Source organism: Chiloscyllium plagiosum, chromosome 26 (genome assembly GCF_004010195.1).
Source record: "Chiloscyllium plagiosum isolate BGI_BamShark_2017 chromosome 26, ASM401019v2, whole genome shotgun sequence".
Lineage (NCBI taxonomy): Eukaryota > Metazoa > Chordata > Chondrichthyes > Orectolobiformes > Hemiscylliidae > Chiloscyllium > Chiloscyllium plagiosum.
In genome coordinates this window covers 11,373,711-11,398,902 of record NC_057735.1, presented here as the reverse complement: position 1 = coordinate 11,398,902, position 25,192 = coordinate 11,373,711, and the positions used below count along the sequence as shown (strand labels likewise).

Sequence of the window (25,192 nt, the reverse complement as noted above, 5' to 3'; positions counted from 1 at the left end):
GTCTGTATTGTCTGCACTTTTGTATGTAACGGTATTGTCTAATGTATAAATGTCATTGTCACTGTCTTGTCACACATGGAACTGGGATTTGAGGTTTGTCCTCCTCTCCCTGTAAAATGGTTGAACGGTAGGGTTCGGGGCCTAGCTTTGCTGCTCCCCTCCCTTGTAAAACTGCTGTCTTTTGTGTACAGCTGTCAATGTTTTTTGTAAACTGTTTTGTAACTTGTTTAATAAAATAAAAAAAAATAAAAAATAAGCAGGAGATTCAGAGTTTTGGGGACTGACTCTATGTTGGTTGGGCTACAGTCAGTATGTTACTGTTGGTTTTGGCTTCCTTTTTTCTGGGGTGGAAATCTGGTTCCTGAGCTGGCTGAATTATTTAGCCAGTTTGTTAACTGGTATTCCTTTTAGGGATGACAGTGTTAAACTCCTGATGCACATAGTGTTTCAGGTGTAGCTCAATTCTCATTAGGGGATTGTTGTTTCACTGGCTGGTTACAGCCTTTGTTTCTCTTTTTACTCTTTTTGAGAAAAGGATAATAAGCCCTTGGACTCTAGCTTTCTTTTTTTGTATGTCTTCACTTTTTTATTCCTTTTAGGGATGACAGTGTTAAACTCCTGATGCACATAGTGTTTCAGGTGTAGCTCAATTCTCATTAGGGGATTGTTGTTTCACTGGCTGGTTACAGCCTTTATGTTTCTCTTTTTACTCTTTTTGAGAAAAGGATAATAAGCCCTTGGACTCTAGCTTTCTTTTTTTGTATGTCTTCACTTTTTTATTGGTGTTTGGACTGAGCTCTTGTGGAAGACACTCTAGCAGAGGAGCTATTCCTGTGGGGAGGCCTGGGACTGGGCCTCTGAAGATTGAACACCTGTGTGTGCTGGGAGGAGGGCACTTGCTGTATCCTGGAGTTTGCAAGAACACCTTTCCTTTGGGAGTGGACCAAACCTGTATGTTAACTGCACCTGTATAATGCACTGTTCCAGAGTGGGCCTGGCTTTCCAAGGCTGGGCTAGGACTCCATGGGGACTGCACACCTGTGGGGTGTGCATTTGCTGCCTTCAGGAGTGGACTCTGCCCTTGGTTGTGGACTCTGTTTTGGCAATGGACTCTATTTCTGGCAATGCACATTGTATATTGGAGTGGACTCTTCCTGGAAATGGACTTGATATTTTGACTTTGTACCAGAAAGGGCTTTCTTTGTTTTTGGTAATTAACTGTATTGTGGTGGTTCCTGGGTCTATCACCTGCACTGTCTTGTGTCCCTGGGTCTGGCAGGCCTTACTGTGAGCTGGGAGGCTCATGGGTCATCCTGAAAGCTCACCCCGAGAGCTGAAGGGTGGGTAGGCCATTCTGTGAACCTGAAGGTTGGTAGTCTGTCCTGAAAGCCAGAGGGTGGGTAGGCCACCCTGATGCCAGTTGTCCCAAGAGCCAGATGGTGGGTAAGCTGTTCTAAGGGGTAATCGGGAAGGGCTGTCCTAGAGGTGGTCGAAAGATGTCAGAGCAGCCAAGCACCAGGTGGTGTGTAGGGGTGGGCTGAGATCCAGAAGGCGTCTGGGCTACCTTGCACGTTGTTTTCCCAGGGAAGGATGAGCTGTCCTAGAGGTGGCTGGAAGATGTGCCAGGATAGGCCAGTGGTGCATCAGGGTGGGTGAGACAAATGGTATGTAGGGACAGACCGAGAGCCAGAAGGTGGGTAGCTGTCCTCAGCATGTCACCCTGGGCAGGTACTGGGGTGGGCTGCCCCAGAGGTGGTTGAAAGGTGCTGAGGGTGGTTAGTGAAGGTGGGTAGGCCATCCTGACCACTCCCACCCTGGGTGGGTACTAGGGCAGGCTGAGAACTGGAAGGGGCATAGGGTGGATCGAGAGCCAGAAGGCATGTAGGGGTAGGCTGTCTAAGAGTGGCCAGAAGGTGGGAGGGATGGGGGTTTGCTGGGTCTGTATTGTCTGCACTTATGTAACTGGATTGTCTTATGTATAAAGGTCATTGTTGCTGTCTCTTTATATTTGAAACTGGGATTTGTGGTTTGTCCTCCATTCCTGTAAACTGGTTGAATGGTAGGGTTTGGGGCCTGGCTTTGCTGCTGCTCTCCCTTGTAAAAATGCTGTGGTAAACAGCTGTAAATGTTAACTGTTTTTAATTTGTTTAATAAAATATTATAAACAGGAGATTCAGAGTCCCCTCAGTTTAGGGGACTGACTCTATGCTGGCTGGGCTACAGTCAGTATGTTACTGTTAGTTTCTGCTTCCCTTTTTAGGGAGGGGAAAACCTGGTTCCTGGACTGGCTGAATTAGCCAGGTAACTGGCATTCTTTTTAGTGAGGGCTGATTGTTAAACTCCTGATGCACATAATGTTTCAAGTGTAATTCAGTTCTCATTAGGGGGTGATGGTTTCACTGGCTGGTTACAGCCTTTGTTACTCTTTTCTCTCCTTTGAGAAAAGGACAAGTTAATTTTGACATAGACAATAGGTGCAGGAGTAGGCCATTCAGCCCTTCGAGCCTGCACCGCCATTCAATATGATCATGCCTGATCATTCCTAATCAGTATCCTGTTCCTGCCTTATCTCCATAACCCTTGATTCCACTATCTTTGAGAGCTCTATCCAACTCCTTCTTAAATGAATCCAGAGTGGGCCTCCACTGCTCTCTGGGGCAGAGCATTCCACACAGCCACCACTCTCTAGGTGAAGTTTCTCCTGAGCTCTGTCCTAAATGGTCTACCCCGTATTTTTAAGCTGTGCCCTCTGGTTCGGCACTCACCCGTCAGTGGAAATATGTTTCCTACTGTTAGTGTCCAATCCTTTCATAATCTTATACGTCTCAATCAGATCCCCTCTCAATCTTCGAAACTCAAGGGTATACAAGCCCAGTCGCTTCAGTCTTTCAGTGTAAGGTAATCCTGCCATTCCAGGAATTGACCTCATGAACCTACGCTTTCCCTCAATAGCCAGAATGTCTTTTCTCAAATTTGGAGACCAGAACTGCACACAGTACTCCAGGTGTGGTCTCACCAGGGCCCTGTACAGCTGCAGAAGCATCTCTTTGCTTCTATACTCCATTCCTCTTGTTATGAAGGCCAGCATGCTATTAGCCACTTTCACTACCTGCTGTACCTGCATGCTTGCCTTCATTGACTGGTGTACAAGAACACCCAGATCTCTCTACTGCCCCTTTACATAAATTGATTCCATTGAGGTAGTAGTCTGCCTTCCTGTTCTTGCTACCAAAGTGGATAACCATACATTTATCCACATTAAACTGCATCTGCCCACTCACTTAACTTGTCCAGGTCACCCTGTAATCTCCTAACATCCTCATCACATTTCACCCTGCCACCCAGCTTTGTGGTAGGGCTTAGCCCTTGGACTCTAGTTTTTTGTATGTGCCTTCTTTTTATTGGTGTTTGGACTGAGCCCTTGTGGAAGACATGCACTTCCCCAGAGGAGCTGTTCCTGTGGGGTGGCCTAGCCCTGGGACTGGGCCTCTGAAGATTGAACACCTGTGTGTACTGGGAGGTGAGCACTTGCTGTATCCTAGAGCTTCCTGAAGACCTTTCCTTCAGGAGTGGACCAAACCCCTGAGTTAACTGCACCTGTACTATGTTCCTGTGAGTGGGCCTGGTTTTCCAAGGCTGGGCCAGGACTCCATGAAGACTGAACACCTGTGCTGTGGGGTGTGCATTTGCTGCCTTCAGAAGTGGACTCCATTTTGGACAATGCACCTCAAAACTGGAGTGGACTCCATTTCTGGGAATGGACTCTATACTTTGAAGAATTTGGACTGTGTACCAGAAAGGACTCTGGTTTGTTCTTGTGGATTAATTGTATTGTGGTGGTTCCTGGGTCTATCACCTGCACTGTCTTGTGTCCCTGGGTCTTGCAGGCCTTACTGTGAGCTGGGAGGCTCATGGGTCGTAATGAAAGCTGTCACCCCAAGAGCTGGAGGGTGGGTAGGCCATCCTGTGAACCTGCAGGTTGGTAGGCTGCCCTCTCTACCCAGGGCTAGGCCACCCTGATGCCAGTCTCCCTGAGCCAGATGGTGGGTAGGCCATTCTAGGTGCATCAACCTGAGGGTAATCAGGACAGGCTGTCCTAGAGGTGGTTGAAAGGTGTTGGAGCAGCCAAGCACCAGAAGTTGCGTAGGGGCAGGCTGAGATCCAGAAGGCTTGTGGGCTACCCTGCACCCTGTCTTCCCAGGGAAGGGGATGGGCTGTCCTAGAGAGGCCAGAAGGTGTGCCAGGATAGCCCACTGGCCGGAGGTGCATTGTGCATGGGTAAGAGCCCAATGGTACATAACGGCAGACCGAGAGCCAGAAGGCGAGTAGCCATCCTCAGCACTGTCACCCCAGGCAGGTACTGGGGTGGGCTGCCCCAGAGGTGGTCAAAAGGTGCTGAGGGTGGTTAGTGAAGCCAGAAGGTGGGTAGGCCATCCTGACTGGGTGGTACCAGGGCAGGCTGTCCTAGTGGTCAAAAGGTGTCAGGGTGGACTGAACTAGAAAGGGCATGGGGTGGACTGAGCTGGAAGGTGTAGGGTGGGCTGACTGAGTGGTCAAAGTGGGAGGGACAGGCTTGCTGGGTCTGTATTGTCAGCACTTTTGTATGTAACAGTATTCTCATGTACAAACGTCATTGTCTTTTATGTGAAACTGGGATTTGAGGTTTGTCCTCGTCTCCCTGTAAACTGAGTGGTAGGGTTCAGGGCCTGGCTTTGCTCTCCCTTAAACTGCTGTTGTATACAGCTGTAAGTTTTTAATTGTTTTGTAACTTGGTTAATAAAATATTATAAACAGGAGATTCAGAGACCCCTCAGTTTCAGAGACTGACTCTGTGCTGGCTGGTGCTATAGTCAGTCTTTTTTGGAGGGGAGAAACCTTGATTCCTGAACTGGCTGAATTATTTTGCCAGTTTAACTGGTATTCCTTTTTAGTGAGGACAAACTCCTGATGCACAGTTTCAGGTGTAACTCAGTTCTCATTAGGGGATTGTTTCACTGGCTGGTTACAGCCTGTTATCCTTTTCTCAAAGGAGAAAGTAGTGATAATTTTGTGGTAGGGCTTAGCCCTTGGACTCCTGTCTTTTTGTATGTATCCTCACTGCTTTTCCAGTTTGGACTGAGCCCTTGTGGAAGACATACATTTTTACCAGAGGAGCTGTTCCTGTGGGGAGGCCTAAGACCAGGCCTCTAAAGATTGAACACCTGTGCACTGGGAGGTGAGCACTTGCTGTCTTGAGTTTGGGAGAAGACTTCTGCTTCAGGAGTGGACCAAACCCCTGAGTTAACTGCACCAGTACAATGTACTATATTCCAGTGAGTGGGCCTGGTTTTCCAAGGCTGGGCCAGGACTCCATGGAGACTGCACACCTGTGGGGTGTGCATTTGCTGCCTTCAGGAGTGGACTCCTATTTTGAAGACTCCATTTGAACTGTGTGCCAAAAAGGACTTTGGTAATTAACTATTTTTGGGTCTACTACCTGCACTGTCCCTGGGTCTGGCAGGTCTTACTATGATTTGTTTTTCACTCTACATCTGCACACCATAAAACTGCTGTTAGCCAATAGTGAGGGAAGCAGGGAATAAGCAACCAAAAAATTCTAAAACAGATCCTGAATCTCAATTCAGGGAATTGGTTGGCCATAGCCAGTGTACAGGTAAGGAGATGGGATAATGGCCTTTTTCATTTCAGGTTGACCATCAGAATTCTAAAGCCATAGATCTGAATAGTTAACTATTTCTTTTTTGCAGATGCTGCTGAAGCTGACTATTTTCAGCCTTTCCTGTTTTTCAGATTTCTAGAATTGACAATTTTTAAAATTCACCGAGGAAGACAGTATTTATGGGGAATACAAGAGTAGAGAAGTCTTAGTGCAATTGTACAAGGTGCTGGTGAGACCATATCTAGAGCAGTTTTCCTCCCTTATTGAAGGAAAGATATTCATTCAATGAAGTTGAGGATTCACTAGGGTGACCCTCTAGTATGGAAGGACTGTCTTATGAGCAAAGGCTAAACAGCTTGGGACACTCCTCACTACTTTTAGAAAGAGATGAAATCTTCCTTGAAATATATAGGATTCTTAAGGGACTTGACAGGGTAAATGCTGAGATGTTCCCCTCATGAGTCTATGACCAGATGAATCATTGCAGAATAAGGGGATATCAACTTCCCCCTGAGATAAGGAGGAATCTCTTAGGATTGGGGAAACTCCTTTCCACAGCTGTGGGAGCAGAGCACTTCTGTACACTTAAAGTTGAGAATTTCTTGGTTTGAGGGAATTAAGGGTTGTAGGAGAAAGATAGGAAAGTGATTAAGGAATATCTGATTAGCCATAATCCTATTGAATGGCAGAACAGACTCCAGGGGCTGAAAGGTCTACTCCTGTTCCCATTTCTCATGGACAGTTACAGAACTACTCTTGCTTTGAACACTAAACCATCTTGGCTATCTCTTGCTTCACTTATAACCAAAATAAAGTCACAAATCTGCAGCTGGTAAATTAGTGGGAGAGGAAAGAAGAACCATGTGGAAATCACAAAATGGCAGGTCGAAGCTAAATGTGACCTACTCATAGTAACTTCCCTAACATCTGTTTCCCTGTTTCCATTTTGGCTTTTCTTAGTCATCACTTTCTATTTACATTTTGTACTTTTAAAAACTTTGCAACACAACAACTGCCAGCTCATTGAACCTCTATCAGCTGATTATTCCTTTACAAGAAATATCACCTTCAGCATGGGGACTGAAGGCTGTCTACATTACCCTGTCCACACAAGACAGCAACGTTACCCAAGCCCTTCACCGATTCACCTGCACCTCTGATGCTGTCTGACCTGCTGTGCTTTTCCAGCACTGCACTCTGACTCTAATCTCCAGCATCTGCAGTTCTTACTTTCTCCAATGTCCAAGCCAAGTCAGATGAGTATGTTTGAAAGTTTTTTTGCTTTTTTGTTCTTTCTCTGTATTTGAGAATTTGACCAAATTTCCAACTTCTCTCAAACTGTTTCATATGATTCTTCCCTCTATTTGTCTCTGGACTTTGTGCAGATACCAGCTGCTGTCTGGAATATGTTACTTCACATCACAAGTTCTGACAGCTTTCATCAATTACATTACATTGCATTGCTTAGTTGACTCCACTTCCCACACCAAACCATAAATATGCTTTATTCCACAGTTATGTGAATGCAGTACCAGAGTGCAGAAAGTCATAAATGGCTTCAGGCATGAACTTCAGTTATGGACTTAAATAGAGCTAAACTCTCAACTTTTCTGTGGAGACAGGAGATTTGAGAGATGTGTTCAAAATTACTGTCCAGAGTAAATAAAGGAAAATCTGTCCCACTTGTGGTGAGAATGCCAGGCCACTGATTTAAGGTCAATGGGGGGGGGGGGGAGAAATGCAATGGGGATAGACACAAATATTTATACACCATGAAAGAACAGGAATGGGATGCCTGAAAGTGCATTGGATCCAGGTTCAATTGAGGTTTTTAGGAAGGAGTTGGATTATTAACTGGAAAGGAAGAATGTGTGGGAAGATTGCAAGGGAATGGTATTACACAAACTGCTCATTCAGAGAGCCAGTGTACTTGTGATGGGCTGAATGTTTCCTGCTGTAACTCATCTCTAACTTGATGCACATTGTTATTCTTGTGCATCAGTATTCCTGCACCAGTGTTTCCTGTTTATCTTTCAAAGTTCAGTTCTGTGGAAGGTTTTCTCTGCGTAATTACTGACTGTATCTGCTCTTTAATCATGTAGCACTCTTTTAATCTGATTTTTCCACTCCATCATTCAAATGTGTGGGGTATTGATTTTAGCTTGCATATACAATTGAAGTCCAAAGAACCTTTACTTTCTGAAGAATCTGTTTCTCTCTTCACAGATGCCACCAGACCTGCTGAGTTTCTCCAGCATTCTCTATCCTTGTTTTAAACCTTTTTTAATTGAACAAATGTAAGAACCTTTTCTGTTTAAACCGATAACTGAAATAATGAATTGTTCAGTTATTGGAATTCTTACAATGTGCTTGAAGTGAATAAACGGTCAATGAATGGGCTGGAGCCTTAGAGCAAAGGGAAGACCTTTTAGAATGGAGAGAAGGAGAAACTTCAGCCAGAGTGGTGAAGCTATGGAATTCATTGCCACAGAAGGCTGTGGAGACCAGGTCATTGAGCATGTTTTAAGACTGAAGTAGATAGGTTCTTGAGTGTCAAAGGGTTCAAGGGTTACAGGGAGAAAGTGGGAGAATGGGCTTGAGAAACTTATTAGCCATGATTGAATGGCAGAGCAGTCTCTATGGGCTGAATGGCCTAACTTCTGCTCCTGTCTCTTATGGTCTATGGTCTCTTATTAATTACTCAGCTTACCTTGGAGAACATTCAATTTAACATCAGCCATTTCATCAGTGCCCTCCTTTATTATCCCACACCAATACCATCCTGCATCTTCCAGCGATAATTGCTGCATTGTTACTGAAAATACCCCATTGGTTTGATTGTCCATAATAAACAGTCTACTGGGTCTTTCCTGCTGCATTCTTTGAGTGGACGCCAACATAGTGCATGAAAATCTCCACTTTCCCTTACACCAATACTTCTCGGAATCTCTGTTCCTTGCTATGTTGTACTGGCAGTTGATAGTGATGGAGCTTCCTAACCTTCCGTTCACTTCATTTGGTGCCATAACTCCGTATGATCCTGTCAGGGCAGAAAGAAATGGGCTGTGTTAAGATTTGAAAAAAACCTGCTGGTGTAATGTCTCAACCATTTGGTATGTGGTTTCGAGCATCTTGTGGGACAATGGTGATGTTCCTATCATTGTGTTGAAGATCTGTATTCAAGTTAATATGGAGCCAATAGCCTAGTGGTATTATCACTGGACTGTTAATCTAGAAACTGTTCATGTTCCAGGGACCCTCTGTGGCAGATGGTGAAAGTTCATTCAATAATGAATCTGGATATTAAGGGTCTAATTTCCATTGTTGGAAAAATAATTTGGTTGACTAATGTCCTTCAGGGAAGAAAATCTGTCATCCTTACCTGGTCTGGCCCACTATAAAGCCATATTCCTGTGGATCTGGAAAACTCTTAACTGCCCTCTGGGCAATTAGGGATAGGTATTAAACACTTGCCATAACAAGTGGTGCCCAGAACCTGAGGATAAAGGAAGTCTCACCTGTGACTGAGGTGTAACATAATATATCCTAGCAGATTGATTTACAACATTTTATAATCTGACCTATGGTGGGTTTGACAAGACCTCTTGTGTGATTAAATAGGCATGGTGGAAATTCTCTGACTGGTCTGGCTGAAATGATCTGGTTACATGCTGAATTTGTAAGTGGTCAGTTTGTTTAATACCTGGAAATGAATACAATGGTTGTACTGGAGCATTGTTTCGAGATACACAAGAACAGCCAGACTCACATGCATCATTTGCAAGTTTCACTGCATGTTACTTCTGTGCAGTGTTCAGCTTGAAAGCCTTATTAATTTAGTTATATTTAGGCAGAGTATCTCCTTTCTTTCCTTTAGAAAATTAAAAGCAAAATTATTTTAAAATTAACACACCTTTGCCCCACTAGTTAACTCAGTGGCTATTTTGTTTTGAAAAGTGAATGTGAGTTATTCAATGGGACTAATTGTCATTTCTTTTGAGCAGATAAGATGGCTGCTGGATTAAAAGGACACTGGTGTCTCAACTCCCATTGACAAGTGGGTGGTCTTCATTTTCTTTCAGGGTCTGAACTGCATGGTCTAGGAGACTGCCAGAAACTTGACATCACTAAGGCCCTCATGCAGTTGTAGACTTTCAATAGGTGATGCAATTGTCACACAATTACCTTGGTTTTGAGGAATCATGAAGTCATGGTGTCATACAGCATGGAAACAGATCCTTTGGTCCAACCATAATCCCCAAACTAAACTAGTCCCATCTGCCTGCTCTTGGCTCATATCCCTCAACTTTTCCTATTCACGTACTTATCCAAGTGTCTTTTAAACAATGTAATTATACCAGCATCCACCTCTTCCTGAAGGGATTAATCTGAAAGATTCTGGTAATGGAGGTCATCCAGATAAGCGCATTAAGTTGATCTCCAGCATAGAAGGGATGCCTTATGGGGGGGAAAAACTGAGTCGGTCACAGTTATACTCAGTGGAGTTTAGAAAGCTAAAAGGTGACTTTATTGAAATGTATGCAAGGTTCTTAGGGTACTTGAAGGTAGATGTGGAGAGGCACTGTCCCCCTTCCAGGACCAAAAGGCACAATCTCAGTAAGAGGTGGCCAACTTAGTTCTGAGATGAGGAGGACCTTATTCTGAGAGTTGTGAATCTGTGGAATTCTTTGCTGTAGAGCCTGGATCATTAAGTATATTCAAGGCTGAGATGTGCAGCTTTTTAATCAGTGATAGAATCAATGATTATGGGGGAAAGGACAGGAATGTGGAGTTGAGGATCAGCCACAATCTCACTGAATGTGGAGCTGAATCGATGGGCTAAATGGTCTACTTCTGCTCCTATGTCTTGTTGTCTTACAATGCAACCCACTCAAAGTAATGAAAGAAAGGGGATTTGAAAAAGTTGTTTTTCAGTTGAAGTAGTGAATGATAGCTCTTGCTGGTCTCAAATATTTACCCACCACCACCTTGCCTGATTTTCTAAAGTGATCCAACCACCCACCACTCCGCCAGGCTGTGTTCTGCAGTAGAGAGGTCAAACCTCCTGACTCTCTCCTCATCAATGACCTGCTCCAAAAACATGAGGTCACAGAAAAGGCATTAGGCTTTGGACCAATTCCATCAGGCAGGAGCCAGGATTCCTTTAACCAATACCAACCCATCTCTCTCTACATTCTGTCCAAGGCAATTAGCCAATAAAGAATCTATCATGTTGCACAAGTAAACTAAAACTTAAACTGACAGAATAAACTTTACTGATCTTATATGTAATTCCTTTATTTAAGTGGTAATTTGCTGAGTGGTATAAAAGGTGGAGATGGGTACTGCAGATGCTGGAGATTAGAGTCGAGATTAGAATGGTGCTGGAAAAGCACAGTGGGTCAGGCAGCATCCAAGAAGGAGGAATATTGACATTTCGGGCAAAAGCCCTGATGGAGGGCTTTTGTCCAAAATGTCAAGTTTCCTGCTCCTCTGATGCTGCCTGACGTGCTGTGCTTTTCCAGCACCACTTTAATCTTGAATGGTATGAAATTGGCTCAGCAAAGATGACGCAAAGTGTTAACATTTGAGGAAACAAAAGTTCACCAAAAATGATAGACACGTGAAAATGTTAGGAATAATCAATCAGTTCATGAGCATATGTGGACAAAAAAGGCAGCTGAATATTTTTGGCTGTGGCATCTTCATTAAAGCTAAAAAGGGTAAGAAGTATACAGGCATATTTGTGATCAGCAATGAGAAATAACCAAAAACAGGTCAAGCCAATGAGAAATAGAAACAGAATGATACAATAGATGAATCTCATTCAAGTAATGTAGCATGGTGGCTCAGTGGCTAACACTGCTGCCTTGCAGTATCAGGAATCCAGGTACGATTCCACCTTTGGGCAACTGTGTGGGGTATTGGCATATTCTCCCTGTGGGAGAAATTGAGGACTGCAGATGTTGGAGATCAGAGCTGAAAAATGTGTTGCTGGAAAAGCGTAGCAGGTCAGGCAGCATCCAAGGAGCAGGAGAAACAATGTTTCGGGCATAAGCCCTTCAGGAATGAAGGTGTGCCAAGCAGACTAAGATAAAAGGTAGGGAGGAGGGACTTGGGAGGGATGTTGGGAGTGTGATAGGTGGTAGGAGGTTAAGGTGATAGGCCGGAGTGGGGGCGGAGAGGTTGGGAAGAAGATTGCAGGTCAAGAAGGTGGTGCTGAGTTTGAGGGTGAGGGGAGAGGAAATGAAGCTGGAGAAATCTGCATTCATCCCTTGTGGTTGGAGGTTCTTGGGTGGAAGATGAGGCGCTCTTCCTCCAGGTGTCGTGTTGCCATGGTCTGGTGACGGAGGCCAAGGACCTGCATGTCCTTGGCGGAGTGGGAGGGGGAGTTCAAGTGTTGAACCACAGGGTGCTTGGGTTGGTTGGTGCAGGTGTCCCAGAGGTGTTCTCTGAAACATTCTGCAAGTAGGCGGCCTCTCTCCCCAATGGAGAGGAGGCCTGTGTCTCTGTGTGGGTTTCCTCCACATGCTTTGGTTTCCTCCCACAGTCAAAAAGTGTGGTGCTGGAAAAGCATAGCAGATCAGGTAGCATCTGCAGAGCAGGAGAGTTGACGATACAAGCATGAGCTCTTCATCAGGAGAACATCGACTCCTGCTTGTCAGCTGTTGCCTGACCTGTTGTGCTTTTCTGGTGCCAGTTTTTGACTCTGATCTCCAACATCTGCAATCCTCACTACTTAGTTGATCGTTTCCTCCCATAATCCAAAGGTGTCAGGTTAGGTGGATTGGTAATGTTAAATGGCCCATAGTGTTCAGGGATGTGCAGGTTAGGTAGGTTAGCTATGGGAAATGCATGGCCACAGGAACGGGTAGGGGAAATGGGTCTGGGTGGGATTCTTGACAAAGGATCAGTGCAGACTTGATGGGCTGAATGGCCTGCTCCCATACTGTATGGATTCTATGATTCTAATGGATAACTGTACACTGACAATAGGAAACAAAGGATTCTAACCAATATTTGACAGCTATTTGCTACATCATGCCACTTTGAATAGGGAAAAATGTGTTTGTCATATACATAGCAGTGATATGCATGACTGCCTTGCTGAACGTAATGGACAATTAACAGCAAGCTTCATGAACATTATTATTCATGTGAGCTTACCGATCATTTGTTGCCCAAGCTGTGAGACCCTTCAATCATAAGAACAGCACAGTGGCAAAGGTTGGCATGGTGGCTCAGTGGTTCGCACTACTGCCTCACGTCCAAAGACCTGGGTTCGATTTCAGCCTCGGGTGACTGTGTGGAGTTTACACATTCTCTTCCTGCGTGCACGGGTTTCCTCCGGGTGCTCCGATTTCTTCCCACAATCCAAAGATGTACAGGTTAGGTGAATTGACCATGCTAAATTGCTTGTAGTTTTCAGGGATGTGTAGGTTAGGTGTATTAGTCAGGAGTAAATATAGGGGAATGGTCTGGGTGGGTTACTCTTTGGAAGGCTCATGTAGACTTGTTGGACCCAATGGCCTGTTTCCATAGTGTAGGGATTCTATCATCTCAAAGAAGTATCTTACAAATTATTAGCAAGCACTGTACAAGTAGTTGCTTGGTAATTTTAAAAGTGAAACATTGGAGACATGAAAGTGAAGGACTGGGACAAGTTTCTAAATTTAGAAAGGGAACAACCATTTACCCAATAAGAGAAGCAGGTGCTGATTGCTTGGATCATGTTGGCATGGAAGTGTAGGAACTGTTAATTTTTGATCTTCGCTGACAACAATCAGACCCAACAGGTAGAATCTGATTTTGTCAAGATATTGCCATGGGCAATCTACCAAGGATCTCCTATCTCCATAACCCTTTCCTATTGAATGAGGAGCTAGACGTAAACATATTGGCAGCATGAGTAAAGGTAATTCTTGCATTCTGATATCTGGTAAATAACTATAGTCAACAAAGGACCATAGACATCTTCAACCAATAGACAGACAAATTGTTTCCAACTAGCTTTGAGGTATCAACTCCACTTTATGAATTTACCATTTCAGTACATCCTACATTCTGCATCCCACTCTAAACGACTGACTGATCTGATATCCAAATCATTGAAGTAACAGTGTCACAGTGTAACCAATAAAAAAAAATGAAACAAAAACAAATTGCTGGAGAAACTCAGCAGATTTGGCAGCACCTATGGAGAGAAACAGAATTAACCTTTCAAGTCAATTAACCCTTCATCAGAACTGCATTATCACTTCCTCCCCACTAAGCAACTTATAGTCCACTTTGTAAGTCTGTCACTCATGACCTATCAAAAAGCACAATTAATAAAACACAAACTCTAATTTTGAAAACAATAAAGCAGGTTCTGTGGGTAAAGGGTGTTCTAACATGCTCTTATAAATGACAACTCATTTCCCACCTCTACAAGTTAATAAGCATTTCAAACAATTTGCGTGTATACTGTATACAAAAGCTGATTTTATAAATCACTTGTTTGCAGAGTGTTTGTTGTTAACCTTGCAAAATGTTTGTATTGAATTCCGGGCAGACCATTTCCTGACCATGAATCAGAACTTTAAACAGGCCACAAAGGTCATTGACTTTTTTAAAATTCCATTTGATAACAAGTAGCCTGGGTCTGCCCCCTCTTCAAAATGTTGGTTCCCCTCACTATTCTTTTCAGTGAGTTATACATTTAAAAAAAAAATCTAATCTTAGTTGCGTCATGGAAAATCACAGAGTAAATAGAGAAGAGAAAGAACAACTTTTCATTTAAGTATTTCCTTTGCGCAATGGTTTAAGCTCAGGGCAAAAAGCATTATCTACAGGCCACTGACTATGACCTGTTTTTAGATGTTGAACTATAATGACTTCAGCTCATTTGTGGTTCTCACAACATGCATGACCAGCCCACATTCTAGAAAAAATAAAATTACTTACAACTGACTTCTCATTCACAGCTACCTCTTCGAGATTTTGAGCCAGTTTCTGAGAGCAGTTTAAGTGGCAACCTAACTTTCCGCTTTCCTTTCTTCCAGCTGGAGGCTCGTGGGGAGTCTTTCTCAGCCTCTAATCAGTTTCTTTAAATCAAAATATCTTACATATTTCACTTGCCTTTCTGTTCATGGTGAGTACCAACCACTGCAACAAATAAATGATATGCAATAATCCAACACACAACTTTCATCATGAGTGAGCATGGCCATGAGTGTGAATGCTGCAGGAGAATTCTAAGGGTTTTAATGTGAAATGCCTTAATTTGCATATTCTATAGTGTTCTGCTGCTCGGAAATAATGCTAACTAATACTAACTTCTTGAAAAGAGGATATTGTGGATTCTGGTATGCTGAAGTAAAATTAGGGCAACTTCTTTAGAAGAGAAGTGGAGTTCCCACTTCAGGAAATTTTTTTTTTAAAAATCCGAATGGGAAGCATTCCTGCTTCTCTTCCCAAAGCTGTCAGACCTAATGAGCATTTCTAGAATCTTCTGTTTTATTAGCGGAGACTGCAGATGTTTTAAACACATGTTGATGTTTTAGTCTACATTTTGGTGGTCTTCTCGTCAGGCTGTCCCTCTAGGTTGAGGATTAACCTTCATATTAGTTAACCTATTCAGTCAAAACTATTCTATTTATGTATTGCAGCTGTAGTATATGGGAACTGGTGGGCTTTGGTGCACCTTGGTGTTACCTGCAATAAATGTTGGCTGCTCAAGGCCTTTGGTTCAGAGTCAATGAACTGAGATATGAATGCTGCAACACAACAGAGAGGGTTAGATTAATTACATCAAATATAGTCTGTGATCATGGATAGAAGGGTGTGACTGTGGATGAGGCAATTATGGGGATCTAAGTTTTATGTTTGGCAGAGCCTCAGCCAGTGTCTTGTCCAGTAACAGGACCTTTAGAAAGATTGAATGCAGTTAATCAGAGCTAACATGATTCTGTGAAAGGGAGCCTACATTTGACAAATTTGCTAGAGTTCTTTGAGGATGTCGATGAAAGTAGATGTAGTGTATTTGGATATCGAGAAGGCATTCTGAAAGATGCCACATAAAAGGTTATTGCACATGATGGGAGCACATGGTACTTGGGATATTGTATTAGCATAGACTGAGGATAGGTGAACACACAGAAGGCAGAGAGTCAGGATTAAGGAGTCTTTTTCAGGTTGGAAAGATGTAATTAATGGAGTGTCACAAGCATCTGTCCTCTGATCTCAATAATTTACTATCTATATTAATAACTGGGAATAGGGTGTAGAATGCCCAAATGAATAATAAAAATAAATAAATCATTGGGATTACATAAATTTTACAATTTATACTTCCTACTTTACACTCAAAACCATAATTGATCTGCAAGCCCTCTTACTGATCAAAACTAAGCTAGGGACTACCCTGGACTAATTGGTCTGTCCAGAAGCTATTATTTCCTATGGACCAGAAACTGGCCCAACTCTTCCTTGACAAAAATCCATCAAATCAACATCCAATTTCATGTAAATTCTTCAACTCATTGGCCCTTTCCATGATAAAATTGGAAAACGCAGCGGTAGACGTCCGGTACGTGGCCACCGCCATCCGACGCCTTAAAACGGTGGTGCTCGGACCCGACGTAGTGCACCAGTTGGAGGATGCTCAGGTGTGCGGTGGGATCCCGTCCGCGCTCACCTCAGCCCGGCCGGAATTTCACATTGGCCCCAAGGTCCCGTACTTCCCGCGGGAGCCTGTGCCCCACAACCTGAGCCGCCTCCGGAATTTTCATTTTGTCCCTTTTAAGGATGTAAAAAGGCGGGCCCTATATAGACTGCTGCTGCACACCGTCCACCTCTTCTCCCTCATCCATGTCCGGACACGCCTTGGGCGTGCCCATTTGCCACCGGGCGGTGGGGATCCCCAGTGGAGGGCTCTCCACGCGGGAGTCCTCCCCCTTTCTCTCGGGGATCTGGGGTGGAGGGTGCTGCACGCAGCAGCCCCCTGCAACCGCAGATTGCGGTGGTTCACGGACTCCCAGCCCAACTGCTTGTTCTGTGGCACTGTGGAGTCCGTGGAATGTTCCTGGTGGTGGAATTTGAATAAAGATTTGTGCACTTTGTGTCTTTCACTGTGTCTCACCCCTGCACACACACACCATGGGTGCTGGGGGAAAAAATAGGCACTACTGCACTTAGGTGGTAGTGTGGGGGTTAAATTTAAAAAAAGTGGAGTGCTTCACTTCTCCCTCCAACTCTATTTTGATTTAGTCCCTACCCTCCCCTTCACTGTTTTGATCACACAGCACTGCCCTTTGATGTGAAGGGCAGTGTTTGTCACTGGCCACCCGGGTGTTTTCCTATCTTTCTGGTGGTGGAAATTGAATAAATATTGGTGCACTTTGTGTCTTTCACTGTGTCTCCCACTTGCACACACACCATGGGTGCTGGGGATAAAATAAGCACTACCGCACTTAGGTGGTAGTGTGGGGGTTAATAAAAGAAAAAAAAAAAGGAGTGTTCCAATTCTGTTTTGATTTAGTCCCTACCCTCCCCTACAAAAAAAAACAAACAGGAGTGTAGCCCGGACAGAATTTAAAATTGGAAAGCGCAGCAGTAGGCGTCCGGTACGTGGCCACCGCCATCCGACGCCTTAAAACGGTGGTGTTCGGACCCGACGTAGTGCACCAGTTGGAGGATGCTCAGGTGTGCGGTGGGATCCCGTCCGCGCTCACCCCAGCCCGGCCGGAATTTCACATTGGCCCCAAGGTCCCGTACTTCTCTGCGGGAGCCTGTGCCTCACAACCTGAGCCACCTCCGGAATTTTCATTTTGTCCCTTTTAAGGATGTAAAACGGAGGGCCCTATATAGACTGCTGCTGCACACCGTCCACCTCTTCTCCCTCATCCACCGTCCGGACACGCCTTGGCGTGCCCATTTGCCACCGGGCGGTGGGGACCCCCAGTGGAGGGCTCTCTACGCGGGAGTCCTCCCCCTTTCTCTCCGGGATCTGGGGTGGAGGGTGCTGCACGCAGCAGTCCCCTGCAACCGTAGATTGCGGTGGTTCAAGGACTCTCAGCACAACTGCTTGTTCTGTGGAGTCCGTGGATCACGTGTATATTGGGTGTGGGCGTTTGCACTCCCTTTTTGATTTTCTCAAAAACCTCCTCCTCTGCTTTTGGTTGCACTTCAGGCCCACGCTCCTGATCTTTGGGCACCCGGTACGGAGGAGGGAGGGCAGGTCTGAAGACCTCCTCGTGGGTCTGCTCCTGGGCCTGGCCAAACTGGCCATAAACAGGTCGAGGCAGCGGGCCGTGGAGTGGGTCGTTAGGGCCGACTGCCTGCCCCTCTTCCGCGGTTATGTTCGGGCCCAGGTGTCCTTGGAGAAGGAGCACGCGGTGTCCACCAACACCCTGGAGTTGTTCAGGGAGAGGTCGGCGCCGCAGGGAGTGGAGTGCATTATTTCCCCCTCCAACTCTATTTTGATTTAGTCCCTGCCCTTCCCTTCACTGTTTGATCACACAGCATTGCCCTTCAATGTAAAGGGCCCTGCTTGTTACTGGCCACTCGGGTGTTTCCTTTCTTCCTGGTGGTAGAAGTTGAATAAAGATTTGTGCACCTTGTGTCTCTCACTGTGTCTCACACCTGCACACACACCATGGGTGCTGGGGAAAAAATAAGCACTACCGCACTTAGGCGGTAGTGTGGGGGTTAAATTTATATATATATATATATATAAAAAAATTGCAAAGCATTCACAAGTTAGCTGTAACAAGAGTGCCTACAATGCCATATAAATGTGCAGCTCCTGTCTTTGTGACACCCAGACCGAGACATCAGCACAAGAGCTGAATAGCCAGGGTGCTGAACTTGGCATCAGGGCAGCATTACAGAAAATATAGTACCACGTGCTCCTTGGGAAACACAAGTCAGTGATAGACAAAAGAAAATTTGTCCGATGGCCAGAATCAATTTTGACAAAAGAAAATGGTTATGCTAATTAGAGGCGAATTATTGTACATCTTGCTAGTACAATGCTGCTGCTTTCAGGTTCCCTCTGTCTTTCTCTCCCCTGTTTCTTCCTTTCTCTCTATCTCTCTCTCTCTCTCTTCTTATTCTTGGACTCTGTGTCAATCATCTTCCCCACTCCAGAGGAATTGCCAAGAAAGCATATATGGCCCAACCATCCTGACCAATGATCCTGTCTCTGTCTGAAGGTCAGAAATAAGTCTCTCTTCTCTTCGTCATACATTGGGAATGTTTATTCACAACACTTTTATGATACCTAAAGCCGCATCTCAGAAACATTCATGTTTGGGTTAATGAACAGTAGGTTAACATTTGCACCACATATGGAGCATCGCCAATAGGAAGGTGCTGACCACCTCCCTAACACTGACAAACTCAGCATTTTATGAGAAGGTTGATGATAAGTACGTAATTTAGCTCAATAAGCTTGAAGGTTTGTGTTCAGATGTTTCATCACCATACTAGGTAACATCAATAGACAATAGACAATAGGTGCAGGAGTCGGCCATTCTGCCCTTCGAGCCTGCACCACCGTTCAATATGATCATGGCTGATCATCCTTAATCAGTATCCTGTTCCTGCCTTATCTCCATAACCCTTGATTCCACTATCCTTGAGAGCTCCATCCAAATCTTTCTTAAATGAATCCAGAGACTGGGCCTCCACTGCCCTCCGGGGCAGAGCATTCCACACAGCCACCACTCTCTGGGTGAAGAAGTTTCTCCTCATCTCTGTCCTAAATGGTCTACCCCGTATTTTTAAGGGGTAGACCATTCGGCACTCACCCATCAGCTGAAACATGTTTCCTGCCTCTGAGTGTCCAATTCTTTAATAATCTTATATGTCTCAATCATATCCCCTCTCAATCTTCAAAAGGGTATACAAGCCCGGTCGCTCCAGTCTTTCAGCGTAAGGTAGTCCCGCCATTCCAGGAATTGACCTCGTGAACCTACGCTGCACTCCCTCAATAGCCAGAATGTCTTTCCTCAAATTTGGAGACCAGAACTGCACACAGTACTCCAGGTGTGGTCTCACCAGGGCCCTGTACGGCTGCAGAAGAACCTCTTTGCTTCTATACTCAATCCCTCTTGTTATGAAGGCCAGCATGCTATTAGCCTTCTTCACTACCTGCTGTACCTGCATGCTTACCTTCATTGACTGGTGTACAAGAACACCAGATTTCTTTGTACTGCCCCTTTACCTAAATTGATTCCAGTTAGGTAGTAATCTGCCTTCTTGTTCTTGCCACCAAAGTGGATAACCATACATTTATCCACATTAAACTGCATCTGCCATGCACCTGACCACTCACCTAACCTGTCCAGGTCACCCTGTAATCTCCTAACATCCTCCTCGCATTTCACCCTGCCACCCAGCTTAGTATCATCAGCAAATTTGCTAATGTTATTACTAATACCATCTTCTATACCATTAACATATATTGTAAAAAGCTGCGGTCCCAGTACTGATCCCTGTGGTACCTCACTGGTCACTGCCTACCATTCCGAAAGGGAGCCATTTATCACTACTCTTTGTTTCCTATCAGCCAACCAACTTTCAGTCCAAGTTAGTACTTTGCCCCCATTACCATGCGCCCTAATTTTGCTCACTAACCTCCTATGTGGGACTTTATCAAAAGCTTTCTGAAAGTCCAGGTACACTACATCTACTGGATCTCCCTCATCCATCTTCAGAGTTACATCCTCAAAAAATTCCAGAAGATTAGTCAAGCATGACTCCCCCTTCATAAATCCATGCTGACTCTGTCCTATCCTGTTACTACTATTTAGATGTGTCGTAATTTCACCCTTTATAACTGACTCCAGCATCTTTCCCACCTCTGAGGTCAGACTAACTAGTCTATAATTTCCTGCTTTCTCTCTCCCACCTTTCTTAAAAAGTGGTACAACATTAGCCACTCTCCAATCCGCAGGAACTGATCCCGAATCTATCGAACTCTAGAAAATAATCACCAACGCATCCACGATTTCTCGAGCCACCTCCTTCAGTACCCTGGGATGTAGACCATCAGGCCCCGGAGACATAACAACCTTCATACCCAACAGTCTCTCCAAAACCAATTCATGGCAAATATAAATTCCCTTAAGTTCAGGTCCTTCAGCCACTGTTACCTCAGGGAGATTGCTTGTGTCTTCCCCAGTGAACACAGATCTGAAGTACCAATTCAATTCTTCTGCCATTTCTTTGCTCCCCGTAATATATTCCCGTTTCTGTCTTCAAGGTGCAACTTCTGCATTATACACAGAAATATCCGCCATTGTTCCTCCACTGTCATCCTTGCTAAGGTATTGCACCATTGTACTTTGGCCAGCTCCTCCCTCATAGCTCCATAGTTCCCTTTATTCAAATATTGTCACTTCCGATTGTACTCTCTCCCTCTCAAATTGCAGATTGAAGCTTATTGTATTATGGTCATTACATCCCAATGGCTCCTTCACTTCGAGGTCCCTGATGCACAATACCAGATCCAGAATTGCCTTCTCCCTGGTCGGCTCCAGCACCAGCTGTTCCAAGAATCCACCTCGGAGGCACTCCACAAAGTCTCTTTCTTGAAGTCCAATACCATCCTGATTCTCCCAGTCTACCTGCATGTTGAAATCCCCCATAACAACTGTAGTAACATCTTTGCGACAGGCCAATTTCAGCTCCTGATTCAACTTACATCCGACATCCAGACTACTTTTTGGGGGCCTCTAGGTAACTCCCAAAAGGGTCTTTTTACCCTTCATATTTCTCAGCTCTATCCTAACTGACTCTACATCCCCTGATTCTAGGTCCCCCCACGCAAGGGACTGAATATCATCCCTTACCAACCTGGCCAACCCCAACCCCTCTGCCCATCAGTCTGTCCTTACAATAGCACGTGTAGCCTTGAATATTCATTTCCCAGGCCCTGTCCACTTGAAACCACGTCTCAGTTATCCCCACAATATCGTATCTGCCAATTTCCAAAAGAGCCTCAAGCTCATCCATCTTATTTCTAATGCTTCGTGCATTCATGTATAGTATTTTTTATTTGTTACTGCCCTCACCCTTCCCATCAACTCCTATTTCACTCAACCTTACAGCATGATCCCTTTCTGAGTTTTCTGCCTCATTGATACCGTTGTCTTTCTTGACTTCCCTTCTAACTTTCCCTTCAATTTCCTTCTTAAATATCCAGTTTGTCCCCTTCCCCCCTCTACTTAGTTTAAACGTAGCTGTGTTGCAGTAGCAAACCTGCCTGCCAGAATGCTGGTCCCTAACCTATTAAGGTGCAAACCGTCTCTCTTGTATAATTTATGCTTACCACAAAACATACCCCAGTGATCCAAGAATTTAAATCCTTGCTTCCTGCACCAGCTCCCCAGCCACAAGTTCAAGTCCATTATCTCCCTGTTTCTGGCCTCACCAGCCTGAGGAGCTGGAGGCAAACCGGAGATAACCACCATGGACGTCCTGCTTTTCAGCCTTCTTCCTAGTTCTCCGAAGTCCCGCTGTGGTATGTTCCTCCTCTTCTTGCCGACGTCATTTGTGCCGACATGTATCACCACCTCTGGCTCTTCACCTTCGTCCTTGAGGATTTCCTGCACTCTGTCTGTGAGACTCCGGTGAAACTATGGTGATATGTCCCACCTCTCTGTTTATAGGTCTTGGTTTCTTAAGATGGGTGCTGACACGCACGTGAATTCTTAGAGGCATGGCATTCTAACCAGAACTCCATCAATAAACACATCAATTTTAACCCTATCTACCTTCCCTTGAAAATGAGAATTGGAAATGACATCACCCATCTTAAGAAACCAAGACCTATAAATAGAGAGGCAGGACATATCACCAGTGCTTCACCAGAGGCTCTCACTGATGATGTTACCCAGTATGGTGACGAAACATAGTCATTGAGTCATAGAGATGTACAGCATGGAAACAGACCCTTCGGTCCAACTCGTCCATGCCGACCAGATCTAGTCCCACCTGCCAGCACCCGGCCCATATCCCTCCAAACCCTTCCTATTCATATGCCCATCCCCATCTGAAAACAAACATTCAAGCTCAGCGAGCTAACTTACATATTTATTGACAAACTCAGCTATGTGTGATCCAACTGATTAGAATGGAGCGATACAATCCACTTCGACAGAGTGGCCGCCAATGCAGGACAAAGGCTGAGTGTATTCCACAAGTAGTTCACTTGTTAACTTCCTCAAGACCTCTGTGCACTCTACGGACTGATAGGAAGCTGATGGAATTGTCATTAGTTGCTCAAAGGGTATGTAACACAACAAGCTTGACATTATGGAGACCTTGAGTCATAGAGTCACACAGCACAGAAACAGACCCTTTGGTCCAACCAGTCCATAAACTAATCCCACCTGTCTGCTCATGGCCCATATCCCTCCAAGCCTTTCCTTTTCAAACATTTATCCAAATGTCTTTTAAAAGTTGTAATTGTACCCATATCCACCACTTTCTCAGGAAGTTCATTCCACGTGCAAAACACCCTCAGTGTAAAAAAAAATTGTCTCTCAAGTCTTTTTAAAATCTTTCTCCTCTTTCCTAGTTTTGAAATCTCCCCATACTACGGAAGGGATAACTTGCTTCGTGCATGGGTCAGTTAGATCAGTTGACTGGATAGTTGGTTTTCAGTGCAGAGTACTTCAGATAGTGTGGGTTCATACCTGTCACTGGTTCAAGTTATCATGAAGGACTATCCTTCTTCAACCTCTCCCCTTGTCTGAGGCATGGGGACCTTCAAGTTAACCCACCACTAGTTGTCTCCCCCTGAAAGCAGCCTCATGGGATTATAATGACTTTGCCTTTCCCTAACATTGGGTTCAATATCCATATTTTCCACCACTAACATAGGCACTATTTGAAGCTTGCTCTCTAACAGCTCACTAAGTTAGTTTGATAATCCGTCTTTACACCACAACAGTTACAAGAAGAGTTATGGAAACAACAGGTCATGTACCACCTTGTCTCAGACAAATGGCCATGCATTGACAATGACTTGAATTTCCTATGCATCATGACTGTAGGAGGATCATCACTATGAGGTTTGCCAGACTCAAGGAAATTTTCTCGAGGCACCTACAGTTGGGTGATGAATCCAAAATTTATGATGTTGCCAAATTTAATAAAATGTACTGTCAAAGTTATGATCAGAATGGAGTCCTGCTCTCTTCCCTGCAGTTTGTTGTAGTGCATGTGGAAGCTTCAGTTCTAGTTTTCAATGAGTGGGGATGAAGGTTAGCTCAGTAGGCCATGTGAATAGAATGCAGTCCAGTACATTGTCAATCCTTGTAATGGCTGTGGCAGTTCAAGACTTTGTAGAGTCGTAGAGATTTACAGTACAGAAAAAGACCTTTCAGCCCATCAAATAAGAAACCACCAAAGAACAGTGGATGCTGAAAGTGAGAAAAAAAAATCAGAACTTGCTGGAAAACCTCAGCAAGTCTGGCAGCATCTGTGGAGAGAAAGCAGAGTCAACATTTTAAGTCTGGTAACCCTTCTTCAGAACCACTCCAATTCTGAAGCAGTGTCACCAGAACCAAAACATTAACTCTGATTTCTCTCTACATACCTGCTGCCATACCTGCTGAGTTTTTTCAGCAATTTCTGAATTTGCTTCAACTCATTGGGTCTGCACAAGCCATAAAGTATTCTTATTCCATTTAGCTCATAGTCTTGTATGCCTTGGCATCACAAGTGCATATCTAAATACTTCTTAAATGATATGAGGGTTTTGTTTCCACTACCTTTACAGGCTGTGAGTTCTCACTTCCCGCTACCCTCTAGGTGAAAAAAGATTCCTCACATTTCCTTTGAACCTCCTGCTCCATGCCTTAAATTTATGCCCCAGGTCTTCTACCAAGGGGAGAAGTTCCTTCCTGTCCACCACATCAATGCCACTAATAATTTTATACATCTCAATTCTGTCTTCCTTCAGTCTCCTCAGCCCTAACCATGCATAACCAATTTTATCTCTCCAATGGAAAGAGATGTCTATAGCCCTTTGTGGACAATGGCTCCTTATTAGTACATTTTTTTTGTGTGAAAGTTGGCTGTAATAGTTTCTGACTGTGCTATTAAAGCATATCAGAGAAAGTGAGGACTGCAGATGCTGGAGGTCAGAGTCAGTAAGTGTGGTGCTGGAAAAGCGCAGCTGGTCAAGCAGCATCCGAGGAGCAGGAGAGTTGACATTTCAAGTTTCCTGTTAAAGAGCTTATGCTCGAAATGTTGACTCTCTTGCTCCTCGGATGCTGCCTGACCGGCTGTTCTTTTCCAGCATCACACGTTTGAACTTTATTAAAGCATATGGTCAATTTAAAATCAAATTGCTAATTGTCATTTGCTAAATGCTTGTGTATTTATCAATAATCTGCCAATGGTTTCATTTATTTGTTGTGTACCAGATCACTGGGGCTGAAAATATGTAGTTTCTTTCCTCCATTGTAACAAAAGCCTGTTAGTGATATCTTTGATACCATTGGAATTCCATGGGCCAGCAACACTACACAGAAT

At 44.4% G+C, this 25,192-nt stretch overlaps 1 protein-coding gene across 1 annotated transcript in view; it reads right to left on the bottom strand.

The window, feature by feature from the left end:
* LOC122562928 overlaps window positions 1–25,192 on the bottom strand; it is an 83,543-nt gene that overhangs the window by 29,504 nt on the left and 28,847 nt on the right. Inside the window, exon 8 of the mRNA XM_043716229.1 lies at window positions 8,370–8,699. Within this exon, the coding sequence (XP_043572164.1) occupies window positions 8,370–8,699 (330 nt within the window). The remainder of the gene's footprint in view (window positions 1–8,369; window positions 8,700–25,192) is intronic.